The following is a 19,543-nucleotide window of genomic DNA, read 5'->3' as shown; positions in this document are numbered from 1 at the left end:
AGTTGAAAAAAAAAAAAAAGTGAAAGTTAATTTTTTTTTTTGTGAATTGTCACAAGAAACATTTTTTATGGAATATAATAAAATTATGAACATGCCATAAACATCACGAAACTCATATTATTATTATTATCTCACTATAATAACTATAACAGAAATTATTAAATTAACTTTTAATAATGGTATGGTACTTTCTACTTACAAAAAATAATCTGCATGGAAACTTTGGAGAAACTTTTCGAATCCATTTCCTTACTTCCTTAATTCCATCATGAACGTGATATTTATTCAAAAAAAAATATTTTTTTTTTTAATTGGAAAAATTTGTATGATTTCAGAGCATGGAAATCCATTGAATACGGTAGCACAAGATGATATTAATGAAAATGATCAAAATTTCAAAACGCCATCCTCGACTCTTATGGAAAAAAAAAGATCCCGAGGGCATAGTCATTCATTTCGCGATGCTTCTCAAATGAACATGAGAGGGATATTTCTTCACGTTTTAGCCGATGCATTGGGATCCGTCGTAGTTGTCATATCGGCATTAGTAAGTATTATTATTATTATTATTATTATTTCCATGTTGAAACTCGAAAATTTTCTTTTCAACACTGACTTAATCACCTGTTAAATTATTTTCAGGTCATATGGAAAACGGATTGGGATTCCAAGTTTTATTTAGATCCGGCATTAAGTTTAGTTTTGGTTGTTTTAATATTAAAATCAGTTTGGCCTTTGCTATTAGAATCCGCTTTGATATTGCTTCAAACCGTACCTACTCACATACAGGTCGATGCCATTCAGCGAAGACTTTTAGACAAGGTTGATGGAGTTTTAGCTGTTCACGAATTTCACGTGTGGCAGTTAACGGGAGATAGAATTATAGCATCAGCCCATATTAGGTAGAATTTTACTTTTCCCACAAGTTTTACACATTCTGACAAAGTGACGTATACGCACACGCGCGTTTGAATTTATTTCAGGTGTAGAAATTTATCAGAATATATGAAATTAGCAGAAAAAGTTAAAGAATTTTTTCACAACGAAGGAATACATTCGACGACGATACAACCCGAGTTTTTAGAAATAAACGAGGTAAATTTTTAAATCCCTTACTTTCTTTTTTCTTTTGACCATGACTTGAGTGAATTTTTTTTTTTTTTTATTACAGATGCCCAAAGGAACATCTCAAACTTCTTCAGATTCAAAAAAAAATGGAGGATGCGTTTTGGATTGTCCAAAATCGGAAGATCAAACGTGTGCGCTTAACACTTGTTGCGGACCTCAGGTATTTATATATAAGTACAATTTATTTACAGTTTGGTTTCAGTTGAACCTCCTTTTTTTCCTGATGTTGTATCAGGTGTTGTTACAAGTCATTTAAATTTTTTTTTTTTTTTTTAAATAACACAGTTTAAATTTTTTTATTGCAACACTCGGGACAATTAATTAAAAAAAAATTTAATTCTAATTCATTCTTAATGTTAGTAATGAGAACGTAAAAAAAAATTAAAAAAACTCGTACTGAAAAACAATTCAAAGTTTACCGTTCTGAACAGGAGGAGGAGGAACATTCAAAACCGACAAAACAATCAAAAAATAAGAAAACCTCTTCTTCGCAATCTTGGGGAAGTAAAAATCCGAGTACATCAAGTATGTGTCGTTGTCTAATTTTCCATCATACAAATCATTTTAACTCGGGAGACATTTTTTTTTTTGTTGCAATCTTTCTCAAATAAAACTATTATCATTATTATTATATCTAACTGTATACGTATAATATGTCTTAAGTAGATTTCAATTGATATTTTAATAATTTAGGCGATCCACCACCGTGACACTGAACTCATGATAGTCGAGAAAGAAATACCTGAACAATTTTATAATCAAGATTTTAAGATTTGAATGAGAAAAAAAGGAAAATGTAATAATATTCCTTTTGCCCAAAAAAAAAAAAAAGAGGGAAAAAGAAAAAAAATATTCAGCGCTGGCCCTGAATTATTGAATGAAAAGAAAATTGTTTTTTTTTTATTTTATTTTATTTATTTATTTATTTATTTATTATTTTTATTGTGGATCTGAATTGGGATTTTATTTCATTTATTGAAATATTAAAAAATCTTATTTATATTTTACAAAGTGTAAAATAAGTCCTTAAGTTTTGTATTTATTTATTTATTTATTAAAAAAAAATAATAATAAGAGAGAGAGAGAGAGATTCTCTCGTAAAATTTTTGTATTTTATTTATTTATTTATTTTGAATTTATTAAATTATTTGTTTTCGAAATTAATAAATAAACTTTTTGGTGAGTGATTGTGATTGTCATTATTATTATTATTATTGTTTTCACTCCGGGAAAAAAGAGGGGAAAAAATTTTTTTTATTTTTGTCGTAGGGCTCGGAGAGACCTTCGAAGGAGACTCCATATTTATGTCGTCAGAGGTGTGGATCCGTTGCGAGTTTCAATCAAATCCAACAGGAACTTCACGGGGAAATGGAAAGCGGTCACCTTTTATCGATAAATGCGAGTAGATCTTATCCGAAATTAAATTCGAGTCCTCAATCTTATCCCAAATTAAATAATAAAGAAAGTCGGGTTTGACAATTAACGTAAACCTTTTAAATCATAACACGGCATTTTATCAAATGTAAATTATTATTATTATTATTATTATTTTTTTTTTTTTTTTTCAATAAAAATGGCGAAATAAACAGAAAATTGCGTCGGTTTAATTAAAATGCCTTTATGGACGAAACTTTTAGTTAAATTTTTAATATATAATAAAAATAAACGCAATTACAAAAAATTTATTATTATTATTATTATTATTGAATGTTTTCGAACCGGTTATTTATTAATAATTTATTGAAAATTTTAATGATATTAAATAAAAATGTATATTTATTTTAAAAATAATCAATTATCCATTTAAAAAAAAATAAAACAAATAATGATGAAGTGAAAAGTAAATAAATAAATAAGTAATTAAAATCATAAATTCAATACATAAATAAATAAATAAATAATTAATTAATTAACGACGATGAAAAAAAAATTTTTTTTTTTTTTTTCTATTTTATTATGTTTAAATAAATTATATATATATATATATATATATATATGTACTTAAAAAATTTTATACAGTAACACTATAATAATAATAATAATATTTTAAAGAAAAGTATGATTTCAATTTTATTTATTTATTATTATTATAATAAATTTGAATTTTTTTTAAAAATAATATTCAATCAATTTAATTTCACAATCAATAACTTTTTCGCCGATTAGAGTTTTTTTTTTTTTAATTAATAATTATTATATTTTAAAATTTTGAAATTATATATATTGAATTTTTAGTCCATTAATAAATCGTATATATTTATAATAATAATAATATATAAATTATATTATATATTATTTATAAAAAATGGCGAAAATTTGTTAATTTTATTTGTAATCGTAAATTTAAAAAAAATTTTTTTTTTTTTTTTTTGAAATTATTTATTATTACAACATTTGATTTATAGTGAAAAATTTATGTATATATATTATTACATAGAATTATTATTATTATTAATTATTTATAATCTATTTATGATTTATTTTTTTTTTATTACTGATAAATTGACATTTTTTTTTTTTTTTTTTTAAATTAATCGTCAAAATGCTTTTTCATATATATGTTACCGTTAATATAATGCACACCTTATATGTATTAGGTTTGGTAAATTATTATTATTATTAATTATTTTATTTAATATTTTTATCGATTAATAATTAATTATATTTATTGGAATCCTCTTAAATAAGTTTTAATTATTATATTAAATTGTTTAAAATTATAAAAATTTTATAAAATTTCCTTGTGTTTTTTAAATAATTTATTATTATTATTATGTTTTTTTTCTAAATAACAAGAAAAGGTGCTTTTATAACGAATTCAATAATAAAAAATTTAATGTCTTGCCATTTTGTTGTGCACGATTTGAATAAAAAAAATTTGTCAAATATTAAAAAATGAAATTTGATTGAAAGCAAGGGAAACTTATCATTAAAATGAAAAACATAAAATAATTATCAATTATTTATCTATTAAACAAAAACAAAATTAATAATAAACCTTAACATTAAAAAAAAAAAATGAAAATTAAGTTATTTACAAAGTGAATATCGAAGTGAATGACATTATTAATACTTTTGTAGGGTAATACATTTCTATTTGTACAATATTTTTTTTTTTTTTTTTTTTGATGAGTAACCATACACAAATTTAATTTTATAATTACATAATATTAAATTAATAATAAAAAAAATTTAATCAATATTGAAAAGTTCAGAAAAAAGCCTTGAAATTAATTATTTATAGCGGTTAAACTTAAACCATTGTTTTAAATTAAAATAATGCAAATGATATTTTAAAGAATTAATTAATTGCTTTCTTCTGATTCCTGGTCTTCCTGGTGTGTATTTAAATTATTTTCACTTGTAGATGGACCAGAACTATCAGATTCTTCCATTCTATGGAAAAATGTAGTGATTTCTTTTTGCCATGCTGGGACTGGCCTGGGTACATAATTATTAAGAGAAGTGTACTTTCGCCCAGAAGCTGTTAAATATTATTTATAAGATTAATTCTATAATTAAAATAATTTGGTAAAAAAAAGATCAATTTAGAATATTTATAAAAAAAAAAAGCAAATAAGTTTATATTAAATCAAGCAAAATGAATCATATTAAATGTTTTGTTATACTAATATTTTTAAAATAGTTAAAATGATAAACTAACAAGTAGACAAATCCGTTGGCCTTGTAGTAGTACTTTTTCTGGGAGCCTTGGCTGTAACTCTAATATTTTTAGGATTAGAGTGCGTTTTAACCATTTCTGCGCATAAACTTTTTTTTCACTTTAATATTACCTATACAGATAATCTCTATAAATTTAAATAACACGACCTGTTCTCACAAACATTAGCAGAATTAGCAGTGCATGTCACATTTAGGCGCCAAAAATTAGATACTCTGCTGCCACTGCGATAATTATTGTTACGAATCAAAACAATTTGCCGCTTTGTTTAGTAAACTAATTTTGGCTAAATTATTTTGTTTACGTTAAAACTACTTTATATAGGAGCTAAAAAATTATAAGCAACAAATATTTCGACAAAAACTGTTTCAAAAATCTGCAAATGGTATGTTTTTTTTTTTTTTTTTTTATTGTTAGCAATAATTCTAATAATACATATTTAATTTTCCTAGGCTTTTTTATTCAACTTTTTCTATTTATAAAAATATGTAATTTTAAAACAAATTTGAGTGTATACTATTTGCTTAGGTAAATACTTTAATTTTAAAATTCATTTTAATATTTTGAATTTTTTTTATAATTACTTTTTCTTCATACTTAATAATAATGATAATTTTATTATTCATTAATTATAAACTTAAATTTTACTACTTTAAAATTTGTAGTAGCAATCGATTTTTATAAATCATTTATATCATTCTAATATTTCTAAACCTATAATTTTATTATGATATATTTTATATTTAAAATACAAATAGATTTTTATTGAAAATTCAAATCTTAAACTTTAAAATTTAATTTTTTTTTATTTTTTGTTTTATTTTTTTGCTTTCTGAAAATAGTCTGATTGTTAATATACTTACTCAACAATAATTTTAATAATGTAATATTCGTTATTCATTTAATATTTGTTATTTTTCAAATGATATTTCTATATTTACTTTATTTTATTTAAATTATTGACTGGTAGTCTTTTATTATTTACATATTATCAAAAATTTTTACTCGCTTTTGTTAAGCTTGCTATTACATAATTGTTAACGATATAAAACATCTAGAAATTGATCAGTTTTATTTTAATTTTATAAAAAAGTAAGTTATGTACAATTGTACTTTTTCTAATTATTATTTCACTTTATTGTCAAGCATTTTATAAAATTTTTTAATGTTTGACATATTTTATCACATTGTATTTTCAACGAATGTATTATTTGAGATTAATAGTTTTATAAAACATTTGTGTTCAACTTTGACAGTTTTATTTGTAGGATAAATTACTTATTTTTGTGGTTATAAAAAAAATCTGGATTAAATTTTAATTATTTATTTTTAAAATCTTTACAATTATACTCTTATAAGATACTCATAAAAAATTTCTGGTAATCTTATATTATTTTATGTTGAAAATTGCTTTCTTTTCCAAATTAGGAAAAAATATTAAAATATTCAAAGACAATTTTTTTATGTTTATGTATTTATTAAAATAACAAAATAACAAAAAATATATTATTATTTACATATAGTAAATTGATCGAAATCAACTAAAACTTAAATTAAATACATTTAAACAAAAAAAAAACAGAAAAAGTTTATCTATAATGTATAAGTTGTAAAATTCAGTTAAATAAACTTGAAAAATATTAAATAAATTTAACTTAGTGTTTGAGTATTTCGATTCTTAATTACAAATTATTTATTTTAAATCATTTATATTTTTCAAAATGGGATACAGTGCCTAGTGCAAGTCTTTTTTTTTTTTTTTACTATTATGTGCATTTGTAAAATAAGTTTCACAGTTAATAATAAAAAATACTTAAAATCGATTTAAAAAAAAAAATTTTGACTAGAGTTTTTTTTAATTTTACTAAAATTTATCACATTAAAATTTACATATTTAAAAAAAATTTTTTACAATTAATTTTGGCATTTTTTTTTTTTTTGTAAGGTAATAATAAGTTTTTATTAACAAAAAGCATAAAATTTTTATAAATCTAATTTGTGCTTTCTGTCATTTGATGTTGTACACCATCATCATCATCATCATCATTTTTACTATTATCACTATGATTTAAATTATCATGCCTTCTGTCTTGCGTTGTTGCAGAAATATTTTCTCCTTCCGAATTTGTAGCTATCGACTGAGATTCTGTAATTGTTTCGGTTATGTTTACCTAATACACATAATAATAAATCCATATTAAAAAATTTGTAAAATAATTTTGTTGTAATAATTTAAAGATATTTTATTTAAAAATAGATGATATCGAATGTATTAATTTATTAAATGGGTAAATACTATTGAAGTACTAATTAATGTACTAATTAATGCAAATTAATTTACAGCTTAAAACCTAAAATGTAAAATGTTTGTACCTGTACACTTAAGATTATATTATAAAAGTACAAGTATAAGATGTAAATTATTAGGTTTTTAGCATGAAAAAATATTTGCAAACAATTACAAAATCTCATCTCGATAAAAAATTGTGAATAAAGCTTACCATTTGAGCTGCATTTTCATCCGAATTAATATTACATCTGTTTTCTTTAGAATTCGATAAAGAATATTTTAATATGTTCATTTTACACATAGGACATGTTCTGTGCTCCATCAGCCATGGATCTATGCAAATTTTATGAAATTCATGTCTGTAATTTAAATATCATTGTTCATTTTATAGCAATTTCTAGTTTTTAATTATAAATAACAGGTGCTTATGTATAACGGAAACGAATGGTGGTAAATTATTTTTACCTGCAGGGCAATATCCTGAGATCTTCCGTTACTCTGTAAGGCTCTATGCAGACAGCACAACATTCGCCATCACCTTGAACCTCTTCGTCTTCCTGTTGAATTTTTTTTGTTGGGATTTTTGTGAGTGCTTTTTTTGCAGCATTGCATAGTCTTTTCTATTTTAAGTGAAAATTATTTGTTTAAAAAAAAAAAAAAAAAAAAAGTTATTTATTAAAAAAAATACTTATATTTTGCTTACCGAAATGCGGTCTTTTGCGTGTAAGTAACGAAATCTTTGCACGTAGTAAAAAAGAAGCCATGCTACTGACGTTAGTGTTAATACAACAAACGAAATTGAAACGAAAAGAACGGAAGTTCTGAAATGACAAATTATTAGTTTTTTTTTAAAAAAATTTCGAATCGTGAATTATTAAGTTGTCTTATAAGTTATAATTCAGTTACCTGTTGCTATGTACAATCGGACGGGTACAATGAGTAGCTACCGTAATATAAATAATGACTCTTGAACCATTATCTACTAATTTGGCAAGTTGTTCGCCTTTCCATTTGTAAGTGAAAACTGCACTCATATTTCCTTATAACAAAAAAAATTTATTTTTAATTTAATTATGCTGAGTAAAAATTTTTCATTTATTTCAAATTTATTTCATATCTCTTATATTAATGTTGTTAATATTATTTTTTATAAGTTACAAAGAACATTTTAAATGTTTATTGTATTTTTAGTCCTAAAAAATTTCAATTACTAGGAATTTGCCATAAAAACTTGTTTTATGGGAAATTTTACATATAAAAGTTACAAAAGTTGGTAATACTGGGGTAGGGAGAGAGAGAGAGAGAGAGAGAGAGAAAGAAGTCTGGGAATTTTTTTTTAATTTTTATAGTGAAATGAGTAGTAGGAAGTTATCTGAATATATGGGTACCTTGAATTAACATAACCTTGATTTAAGGTGATTCTTATGTCTGCAAGGTCAAGATAACAATTAAAAAGTGATTGGTCTGTTTTGATAATTGCATTACAACCTGAAATATTTATAACACTAAATTAAAATGAGGAAAATGCTCTAAATAATAAAGTTATGTGTATAGAATACTAATCATGGACGATTAAAATTAATGATGTTAATTAAATTAAAATTTGTTTGTTTAATTTAAAATACTCACTTGTACCCGTTAATTTCATTTTATCTAATGTTGCTGATTCTCTATCGTTATAAACTAGAACGGCAGATGCATTGTGCTTAAAAGCATTATCAACTTTCACTTCAAAATTACACTGACCCCTCTTAACTAATGCTATCCAAGGTTCTTGTGGTAATGAGCCATCACCCGAAGAACTTCTCAGGGGCGAAGCACACCCCGTATATTCACCTTCGGACGAGGAAACGTGAATGAGAAGACCGGAAACTGAGCTCACTTTTCCATCGCCGAATTTTCCTATTTCCGATTTTTCACTTTTAATTTTATTCGTTACCGGATCTAAATAAGTGACGTTTATATAAGCTGTAGTGTAACTATAGGCTCCGACATCTTGTGAATCTCCATTCTTTGAATCTTGCCATTCGATACCGGAAATACAACGAGCACTTGAAGGAGGGTATAAAAAAAAAATAAAACTCATACAAATTCTGACAAATATCTTCTGCATTTTAATTGTCAGTTGTTGTTGTTGTTGTGATTTTAATTATTCTTTTATCACAAATACATTAATTATTATTATTATTATTATTATTATTATTTGCATATTTTTTTGTAATATCCGGTATTAAAGTATTGTATCAGACTATTTTTCATTTTTTTTTTTTTTTTTTTTTTGGATTTTTTACCTGTAAATGAAGGTTAAATTTTATATCCTTATTAATGTAATGTAATAATTATCATCATCATCATTATTAGAATATGATGTCAAAATGTATTTTTTATTTTTTACATAAATCTAAACTCAATTATTTGTATTGTTTTTTATTTATTTATTTATTTTATTTAAATTGCAGGTTTATTATTATTAACAAATTTCTTTCATTTAATGTTGGTAAATATATAAAATATAAACTTACTTTTTAATAATAAAAAAAATCATTCATAAATAATAAAAATATTACAATTGCACAATTATAATAAATATATATATATATAAATATTTGTTTCAGTAATATTTTTAAACAAATAAAATTGAATCCAAAAAAAAAAAAAAAAACAAAAAAGAAAAAAAAATCCAATAATCAAATCTGAGCGTGCGTGGCTATAAGCTAACGGTGGAAACCGAAAACTTTAAACGTGTCCGACCGATTCAAACCGTTCCCCGTGTGATCCAGGACTGAAATATCAATGCCGAAAGAGCCTAGGACAACATTTAATACTTATTTTCTCCACGGTGAGGTCAACTTTCTCAAAACCACTTGTTTTGCACAAAAAAAAAAAACCTGCCACATAAATTTAAATTTAAATTTAAATTTAAAAAATTTAATTCTTATAAAAGTTTTCAAAAAAAAAAAAAAAATTACATTCGTGCACGTGGACCACGTGGTTTTTTTTTTATGAATGAAATTATTTGTTTTTCATTGTTGGCAAACAAATATATTATTATTATTATTATTATTATTAATATTCCAGACATGAAACTTAACAAAGAAAATTCAAATGATGAAGAGTTATTCAATAAAACACAATTTCAACAAGAATTAGACAAATGGTTTTCAAGTCATGGCGTAATTGCCGATTTAAGATCACATTTACGTCATTTAATGATAATGTCTTTGCAAAATACAAGAATCGGATTGAAATCGACGGAAAGAGCTTCGCCGAAAATCCAAGCGATAAATTTATTAATTGCAGAACAATTATTATGGCATAAATATCATTATACGCTTTCCGTATTCACGAGCGAAGTCCCAGCGTTGAACGGTTTTAGTGATTTTTCCATAAAGTCACTCATTGATAACGAGAGAAAGAAGAGAAAAAAAAATATGGCGCCCGAAAAAAATAATATATTCATGGTATTGGAAAAATTTATCTGTTAAACAATTGTTTGTTTTTTTAAATGCGAAATGTAATGAAAATTAATTAATTGATTTTTGTAGGAAAATGAATTGGATGATATATTTAACGCTTTAGGATTGTCGACGAATGCATACGTGAGGGAAAAAATTAAAAATGAATATTTTCAAAACAGTAATAAAAGTTCATTGTTGGAATTGATATTACAATTGATATTTGAAATGTTCATCAAATTGGAAATTCATCAAAATTTAGAAAGGTTTTTCCCCCCTTCCTTCCCCTCTTCCCTCAAACATTTAAAATATTCACTGTTTTAAATAATAATAATAATAATTTATTTGTTTTTCAGCGATTCAAATGAAATCACAAAAGAATTTTTATCGCCATCTTGGTTTTCTAACATAGCTGATATTTTATTAAATGAAAAAATAAGTCCGCCACAAGTTTCATCGATACAAAAATCAATATTAAAGTAATTTATTTTTAAAATTAAAATTTTGAAAATTTTAAATTTTAAATTATCATGTTGGTAACGGTTTTTTTTTTTTTTTTTCAGCGTTACCGAAATCGAATTGAACAAAATGGCGAAAAAAAAGCATAGACAACAAATCGAATTGTTGACACAGAGAGAAATGAGAATACAAGAATCGTTGAGAAAATACGAAAATGATATTTTTTACAGATTGAAACGAGCCGAAATGAATTTATTTAAGAGGAGAGAACGCATCGACGAAGAATTAAATGAAAAACAAAAATATTTATCGAAAATGGTTTCCGAATGGAAAATGAAACACGATGAAATAATTGAAATGTCAAAAAACGTATTGGTGAGTAGCATTTCAAATATTTAATTAATAATAATAATAATAACATAAAATGAATGAGAACATTTTTGAAATTCGTTTTTTTCAGGCGTTAGAAACCGAAAATAAAAAATTAAATAAAGTTATTAGGGAATTGCAAAAAGAAAATAAAAATCTCAAAGTGAAAAAAAAAAAACAAAATCAAACTATTAAAGAATTATTAAATGCTTACCAAAAAGTTTTCAAATGGAATTCCGTTTTAAAAGAACAACTGAAAAAATCAATAGATATAAATATCCGAGAAAGTTGTCAAGATGAAAACATTAATAATAATGATAGCGAGGTAAATAGAATTATGCGAAAAACATTTTTTGGTCTTACCATTAAATTTAAATTTTTTTTTGTAAAAACTCTCAACTTTTGTATATATTTTATAATTAAATAGATATTTAGTATGGTGAAAAATAATTTAGAAAATATTGTGGAGCATAATAATAGTCCTAAAGATGTATTTATGAGCGATTATGAGAAAATATCAGAGGGTGATAGAGGCAATGATGATGATGATGATGATGATATTAACGAAGAAATGACAATAATGAACATTTCTTCGGATGAAGTCATTTGCAGTGTTAAGAAAAAACTAGATGATTTGGAAAAAGAATCAAAATTAGTGAATGATAATTATTATAAATATAAAAATAAATATGTGGATTGCATTTTAAGCGAATCAGATACTTCTTTAGAATCATCAATTGAGACATTAAATATAAATTTAAAAAAATCAAATGAGTGCTTATTAAAATGTGACAAAATGTCTAATAAAAATCAAATGGAAAAATTTTCACAAACCGAACAAGGAAATCAATTAGAAAATTTTATTTTTAAAATGGAAGAAATGGAAACGAAAAGAAAATTATTATTCGATGAAGTGGAGAAGGATAATGATGATGATGATGATGATGAAAATAATAAACCTCATCAAAATTTAATGCAAATTCTTAAAACTCCCTCGAAACGTCAGTTAGAAAATAGAGAATATTTTTTAGAAAATCGTAAATTGTTGATTTCATATGAAGAAAATAAAAATTTTAACGTTGAATCTGATTGTTCATTTCGAAATTCTAATTCAAGTGAAATTGTTTAACATTTTTTATTTTTAAATTATATATAAAAATATTCCTTGTAAGGTTTAAAAAATTTTTTTTATTTTTTCGTTAACCCTCACATAGTATTTTATTTGCAATTAATAAAAACTGGGAAGGAAAATGAAAACAATTTTTATCGTTAAAGAAATTAAAAGTTTTTTAATAATATTTTGTACATACTAAAAATAATTATTAAAAAAAAAAAAAAAACACTTTAACGAACTAATACCTTTTTTTTTTTTGAAAAATAACTTATTCTACTGCTTGTTAACTTTTAAAACTTCAGCAGCTTCATTCAAATTGAAACCTTCTAAAGTATAAGCTAAATTTTCAGGTGAAGCATCTACATCCACGTCAATCCATATTTTTAACATTTTTTCCGCGCTTTCACTATCGCTCAATTTTTCTTTAATTATTTTATCTATTTCCTTTTTTTCGAGTCCTAATTTTGTACCTAACGTTTTCCAATGTTCTCCTATTAGATTTGACACGGATTTCAATAGGTGTAAAGCTATTCTCGGCTCCGTCGTATTTTCTTCCCCTCCATCTTCTTGCATTTCCTTTTCTTCCGATTTGAGTAAATCTTCAACTTCTTCCGCTTCCGTGTTCAACACTTCCTGTTTTATTTCTCCGTTTGAATTTTGCGGACGGTCTTGTACTATTTTTTTCAATATTAATTCTAAGTAATCAGGTAAACCAGTGACGGGATTATTTGTGGATATAAAAAAACAGGAAGTTCTTTGAGTCAAGAGTCTCAAAGCTCGCCATCCGAAATTCGGATCTTTTACTTTCTTGTATTCTGGTTCTATGGCAGCTTCAGGATCCATTTGCATTATGGCTTCTTCGAAATATTCATCAAAATCAGGTAAAAATTTTCTTTCTTTTGCTTTGCATGCTTCTAAATTATTAGAATTTAAATTCCACAATCTTGTTAATTCAGGACTGTATGAGAAAAAAACAAAAAAATTTATAATTTGGGTATTTTTTTTTAAACTAATAAACTAATTAAAGGTAAAGGTATATATATACTAACTGTCCCATGTAATATTTGTTTTCAGCCGTAGCCTCTTTAATAAGTTCTCCAATATTTCTTTTTTTCCCTCTAACTTTAGTTTTTGTCGAATTTTTTTCTTCTACATTTCCAGGCATCTTAAATTCTGGACACCCTGCAAATTCATTTCATCATACTAAATTAACTTTCAAAAAAAGGTTAAAATTTATTGTGATAATAATAATTATTTTATTACCAGCATTTTTCCAATTATTCCACAATTCTTCTCTCGCCAATATATGTTTAACAGATTGAGCAAAACTATGACTGTTCAAAGGAGTTTCAGCCAGAAGCTGATACACTAAAGTAACTTGTTCTTTTATCCAATCTTGCTGATCCGGTTTAAGCTCGTAAGATCCTAATTTAAATTTTACAGGAGAGCTCAAATATTGTAAAATGATTAGAAATTGTATTAGGATTGATCTTCGAAAATCAGGATCACTCAATTGTAGTTCCAAGAGTTTAGGATTTGTCAAATATTTGGCAAAAAATGTCGAGGATGTGGCTTCTGATATGTGATCGTGAATCGGTTTATCTTGATATTGGTCTGCATCCAATTTAAAATTTTGAAATGCAGCTAGCACATCAGTTGCACTCTAGAAAAATTCCTCTTATGAATTTCTATTTTTTTTTTATAAAATAATTTTTGCATTGCAGTTTAATTAATTTTTCAATGTCATCAACATTAGTTTAAGATTTTATGTATGACAACTAATAATAATCTTACATTTACAAAAACTCTCCATCTGACTTTATTGTAACACTGATTAGGACTTCTCATGAAATCTTGAAGGCTTAAAAATTTATTATAAAAATTATAATCAATTTTAAATTTTATTTCTTCATCATTTTCCTCACTTGTTTCAAAATTTTCAAGGCTTGATGTATCTTGAGATTGTTCTACTACATTATCCAAATTGAATTCGCTTACAATATTTAATCCTAATAAAAAAACAAGTTGTTCTGTAATGTTTATTATTTTTTAATGAGATTTAAATGACACACATAAGTTTTATATATATTGTAGCATATTTTTTTAAATTAGCTTTTAAAAAAATTAATAAATAAAGTGAAAATCAAATTAAGGAAAGTGTACGAAAAGAAAAGAACACAAATCAAGTTACTCACCAGATCTTTCTGAAAAAGGAAAAAATTTTGCTAAAAATAGTAAAATCCTTCCTCTGAAAACAGTATTTTGAGATCTTGACAGCCTTCTCAATAAATCATTACACATTCTTAGCAAATTATTTTTACAACCGCTAAAAAACATATCTTCTTTCCATATGTTAACATTATTTTCAACATATGCAAACAATTTCTCACATTGATCCAAAGTAAATATATCAAATGTATCTGATAAAAGAACTATTGGTATAGATGGAGAACATATTTCTCTTCTACTTAATTCAACAGCAAATGAAACAAATTCTTCTAAACTTTTCAATTCTACTTCACTATTTGATGCAAGGTTTAATAAACAATTTCTCATAACCTGATCTGTGATTACTCTCTTCTCAACATCTCTGAAAAATTATTGAATTTAAAAAAAAAAAAACAATAATAACATAACCTTAATACTAACATAATTTTTCTACTTCAGTTTCAAGTAAAACCAATTTTAATAGTTAGGACGTTGAATATTAAAAATTTAGAAATATTTAAAAGCAGTTATACAATAATAAATTTACCCCAGTGAAAATGAATTTCGAATAGTGTCTAATTCATCTATTGAATTATTAGAAAAAGATGACATTACATGGACCTAAAAACCAAAATAGACAAAAAAAGTTTAAGTAAATTTAAAAAAATTATGAAAGGGAATAAAAATAATTTACAACGCAAAAGTATAATTTAGACCTGTAAAGTCGCTTGAATTTCTTCAAATCGAGACATGACAATAAAAATTATTTTAATAAACAATCAAAATAATAAAGCTCTTATAAACGCTAATGGACGCTTTGGAATAAAAAATTTGCGCTCGTTTAAGGATCTTATGATTTTGCTACTATTTAAAGTTTTGAGTGTATTATAGGTTTTAAGCTCGACCAAGAATTATGTCGTTACAGATATTTTATTTTTATAATTTCAGACTGATATATAATATTGCTCAAAATATTAAGAAAATATTAATTCATGATCGATAAATATTTTTTTTATTTATAATCATAAAATGATTTATTTTTACAATGATCTCTAGTTAAATAAATAAATAAACTCTTAATTATTTTAACCACTAGGTACAATATAAAAATTAATATAAAAATCAAAACAAAATTTTATTCCGACTTTGATAATTAATAATCCAAGGGTTTATTACAATCATTTAAAATTTTATTTAATTTCCATAAATATGAGCTATATTCAAGTACAAAATTATAAAACATAATATAAATTAATAATAATGATAATACATTAAATATCTTTTTTTTTTTATATATATATTATTTAATTCAAAACAAAAATATAATTAGAACTGAAAATACATATTTAAATTTATATACAATTTATATCCGTACAAATATCATAGGAATGAAATACAGTTAATTTATCAATATCTTTTTTTTTTTTTTTTTTAAATTCCAGACAATAGTGTATATATATATATCTAAAATCCGATAATTTTTAAATATGTTATAGTCAAAAACAGTTTTCTATTTAAGATCATTTATAAAATCATTTTAAAAATATCATTCATGTTTTTATTTATAATTTTTATTATTATTAAATTTTTTTAAAGTTATCATACATCGACACAAAGAAATGTTTACCATTAGAAGAAAAGTACAGTATTATGCATCTGCATTCAACATACACAATCACATAAAATATAAATAATTGTTTTACGATTTGTTATATATGTGAATTTTGAAAAAATAATTTTTTCAATTGAAAGCTTTTTATCATTTTCTTCTTTATATGAGCATAATAACTATATAACTATAAACTAAGTTTTAAATTTTTTTCTGACTTGCTAAAAAACTGTACTTTAAAAATAAAGAGCTAATAATTTAATAATAACTTAGTTTGATATTCAAAACAGTCAATAATAAGAACTTGCACTTTTCTCACTCCTAATTGAAAGTCTTTCTAAATTATCGACAGCATTTATATTTGATTCTTCTGAAATAGTTGTCAAGTTGTGGTGTTGAAATTTCCCAAAATACTTTCCATCTTCGCGAGGATTGCAATTCAACGTGATGCGATTTGTATATCCAATCACGTCAGTATTATTAGTCAAAGGTGGAGGAGAAGAATTAAAATTTGAGGGTGATTGAGGAGAGTTTAACAGAGATGGATACATGCAATGGTTTCGAGATGAATCATCAGACGTTAAAGTAGTAGTGGAAGGTACGCACATTCTTTGATATTGATGAAATCCTCTGATTGATGATCTGCTTGTGTTTGAAGCTCCATCCTTTAAATGTAAATTTTTTCAAATTATAATAATGATATCTTTAAAATGAAAAGACGTAAAGTGGACTTACCAAATTATAACCTCCAGAAATTGTTATATCAGAGGCTGAAGTACTATTTTCGACAGGTTGAAACACTACTAAAATAGCCCACACAGGTAGCAGATATTTTCCTACATTGAAAATTAGTTCTGTGGCGGAATAAAAAAATTGTGAATGACCGAAAATAGCACTGCAACCTGTTTCTTCAGTTCCTACTAAACATAAAAATAATCAAAGATGGCTATTAGCATTGCACATACATACTTGATATTATTAACTCATTAGTATTGTTAAACATTAAATTCACAACTACATGAGTAAAGTCTTTCGCTAGCCTATTGGAAGCCTATTATTAATTTAATACAAAAAGTGTAATTTTACTGGAAAAAAATGTACATACCAAATCTCATTAAAGCATCGAATGAAAATGAAAAAATTGCAGACAATTCGAAAGCAATTACAACAGTCATTAAATCTCTTCTTTGAGCACTTTTGATGGAAGCCAATGTTGGCAAACAATTTGTTTTGACAGTAATATATACTGCGGCAAGTGCAAAACATTGAACAGCAACGAAATCTGCTATTGACAACATTAACCAATACGGCTCTAAAGTAATAAAAATTCTAATGTGATGAAAGCTAAATTGTTGTTAAGTTTTTTGTAAAAAAATAATTTTATTCTTACTGATACACTCGTTCCATGTTATACCAACATCAACCATGCCCATCAGAGCTACAGCTGTGCAATATATCATATATAAACATAGTCCTGGATTTATAGCATGCTGAATTAAATCTTCTCTGTTGTAAGCCCTAGCCGATGAAGACCAATGAAGATGACAAATAATGCTAAATGTCAATAATTTCAAAAAATTTGCAGAGAATTTAACTTGAGGATATATGTGACCAGTTATGAAACTTGCAATGCTAAAATAAATATTTGTTTAAAGTTATAAATGCTAGAATTTATTGCTTTTAGTCATTGTTTTACAATCAAATCAAAATTCAATATCAAAATTATTATTATTATTTTGATGTATATAATTTTGTGATATTTTAATGACCAAGATTGAACTTAAAATTAAATGCTTAAAACTAATATATATTTTAATTTCAAAAACTTAATAAAAAGACATTTAAAAATTTTCCAATTGTATACCACATTATTGAAACTGTTTTTTAACTTACTAATAACAAAAATAATAATTCTTATAATATTTGTGTTTTTAACTAAATTAGATTGTGTTTGTAAAACAAATCTTATTTTTCACTTATGTTAAAAATTATGAATATTTACACCCATGCTTTAATATTAATTTTTACTATTTTACCCACCATACAAGCATTTCTGCAGCAGTGATATAAAATATTGCATAATGCTGTATTTGTTTGTGCTTAAATATGTGATATTTGTATATTTTAAAGACTATGAAAACAATTGTTATGCCTGCTGCCGCACTTAATATAACTGATCTTGAGCAAGCTAAAATATCATACTGAGAAAAACAACTTTTGTTCAACACATCGATTGTATCATTTCCATAATTTTTCCCTCGTAATAACATGATGAATTCTAAAAAGGATAAGAACAATTTTAATCGTCAAAAAACTACCAATATTAATAATTATTTATAAAAAACCAGTTAAAATGTACATTTAAAAAAATTAATATATAATCAAACAAATAATTAATAACATTGCAAATTAGTAAATAAATTAAAATTAGTAAATTTCATTTATTTATATTTTCATTCATAAAATTAAGCACACAGGAAAATTAAAAATAACCTGTTTAAAATTTAAATTATAATTTAACATTGCAGAGTAATTATTTAATTGCATTTTTCAGCATTTATGGTAAAAAAAAAAAGAAAAAAAAAAAAAAATTTCTGAAAAATAATAATTCATTTATAATTATGTTTTTTCTTATAATGAAAATAATTTGAGTGCAATAATTTAAACTTATTAAATTAAAACGAAAATTAAAATAAAATATCAAAATTTGAAAAGGGGGGCAAATTTAGGGAACTGATCATTCGGATACTGATATTTAAATTTAATAAATTGAGAAATATTAACTATTTTTTAAAAGTTAAAATTACATAAAATAAATATTTCTAATATTTGTTATGAAACAAGTTAATCAAAATTAATTTTAAAAAGTTATGACCTTGAATAGAAAAAAAAAAAAAAATTTTTAATTTAAATGTTTAATCTATATCAATGATACAATTTTGAAATAATAAGATTAATTACATGCCTGTTACTTTTTATTTAAATTAGCCATAATTTAAGTACTAAAATATACACAATTTTTAATAAAAGTACAAAACAAAATAATATATATATATATTATGATAGACAAATAGACAATCTAATAAACGAAATCATTTTTTAGATAAAGTGACAAATAAATCATTAAATATTGTCGACAATATTTTACTAGGGCGACAATTTTAGTTAAAATTTTTTATATCAGAGGTCGCAACAATTAGTTACCTGATTTGTGTTCAATGGCTAAATT

The 19,543-nt window shown here is 24.1% G+C and overlaps 6 protein-coding genes across 6 annotated transcripts; 2 read left to right on the top strand and 4 right to left on the bottom strand.

Annotated features, from left to right (window-relative positions):
- Nucleotides 1-325: 325 nt before the first annotated feature.
- On the top strand, nucleotides 326-2,604 carry Phum_PHUM457810 (Cobalt uptake protein COT1, putative; the record flags this gene model as incomplete). Its single annotated transcript, XM_002429920.1, has 5 exons — nucleotides 326-547; nucleotides 643-902; nucleotides 984-1,095; nucleotides 1,172-1,288; nucleotides 2,398-2,604. 5 exons carry the CDS (start codon nucleotides 326-328, stop codon nucleotides 2,602-2,604), a joined length of 918 nt encoding a protein of 305 aa, XP_002429965.1.
- A 1,829-nt stretch (nucleotides 2,605-4,433) lies between these two features.
- On the bottom strand, nucleotides 4,434-4,886 carry Phum_PHUM457800 (uncharacterized protein; the record flags this gene model as incomplete). Its single annotated transcript, XM_002429919.1, has 2 exons — nucleotides 4,434-4,612; nucleotides 4,793-4,886. 2 exons carry the CDS (start codon nucleotides 4,884-4,886, stop codon nucleotides 4,434-4,436), a joined length of 273 nt encoding a protein of 90 aa, XP_002429964.1.
- A 2,261-nt stretch (nucleotides 4,887-7,147) lies between these two features.
- Phum_PHUM457790 (protein goliath precursor, putative) lies at nucleotides 7,148-9,186 on the bottom strand (the record flags this gene model as incomplete). Its single annotated transcript, XM_002429918.1, has 6 exons — nucleotides 7,148-7,183; nucleotides 7,312-7,459; nucleotides 7,566-7,720; nucleotides 7,804-7,921; nucleotides 8,007-8,139; nucleotides 8,730-9,186. 6 exons carry the CDS (start codon nucleotides 9,184-9,186, stop codon nucleotides 7,148-7,150), a joined length of 1,047 nt encoding a protein of 348 aa, XP_002429963.1.
- Nucleotides 9,187-9,893: 707 nt separating this feature from the next.
- On the top strand, nucleotides 9,894-12,512 carry Phum_PHUM457780 (uncharacterized protein; the record flags this gene model as incomplete). The annotated part of the gene is made up of 6 exons (XM_002429917.1): nucleotides 9,894-9,939; nucleotides 10,179-10,561; nucleotides 10,646-10,821; nucleotides 11,119-11,389; nucleotides 11,475-11,708; nucleotides 11,853-12,512. 6 exons carry the CDS (start codon nucleotides 9,894-9,896, stop codon nucleotides 12,510-12,512), a joined length of 1,770 nt encoding a protein of 589 aa, XP_002429962.1.
- Nucleotides 12,513-12,770: 258 nt separating this feature from the next.
- Nucleotides 12,771-15,053, bottom strand: Phum_PHUM457770 (THO complex subunit, putative; the record flags this gene model as incomplete). The annotated part of the gene is made up of 5 exons (XM_002429916.1): nucleotides 12,771-13,455; nucleotides 13,547-13,679; nucleotides 13,761-14,160; nucleotides 14,292-14,506; nucleotides 14,693-15,053. The coding sequence occupies 5 exons, from the start codon at nucleotides 15,051-15,053 to the stop codon at nucleotides 12,771-12,773; spliced, it is 1,794 nt and encodes a 597-aa protein (XP_002429961.1).
- Nucleotides 15,054-16,604: 1,551 nt separating this feature from the next.
- Nucleotides 16,605-18,584, bottom strand: Phum_PHUM457760 (uncharacterized protein; the record flags this gene model as incomplete). The annotated part of the gene is made up of 5 exons (XM_002429915.1): nucleotides 16,605-16,979; nucleotides 17,050-17,231; nucleotides 17,420-17,626; nucleotides 17,705-17,946; nucleotides 18,355-18,584. The coding sequence occupies 5 exons, from the start codon at nucleotides 18,582-18,584 to the stop codon at nucleotides 16,605-16,607; spliced, it is 1,236 nt and encodes a 411-aa protein (XP_002429960.1).
- Between the last annotated feature and the right edge of the window lie 959 nt (nucleotides 18,585-19,543).

Source organism: Pediculus humanus, genomic scaffold, assembly GCF_000006295.1.
Source record: "Pediculus humanus corporis 1103172108235 genomic scaffold, whole genome shotgun sequence".
NCBI classification, from domain to species: Eukaryota; Metazoa; Arthropoda; class Insecta; order Psocodea; family Pediculidae; genus Pediculus; species Pediculus humanus.
The sequence above is the reverse complement of the archived record's forward strand: the minus strand, read 5'-3'. Positions and strand labels throughout refer to the sequence as shown.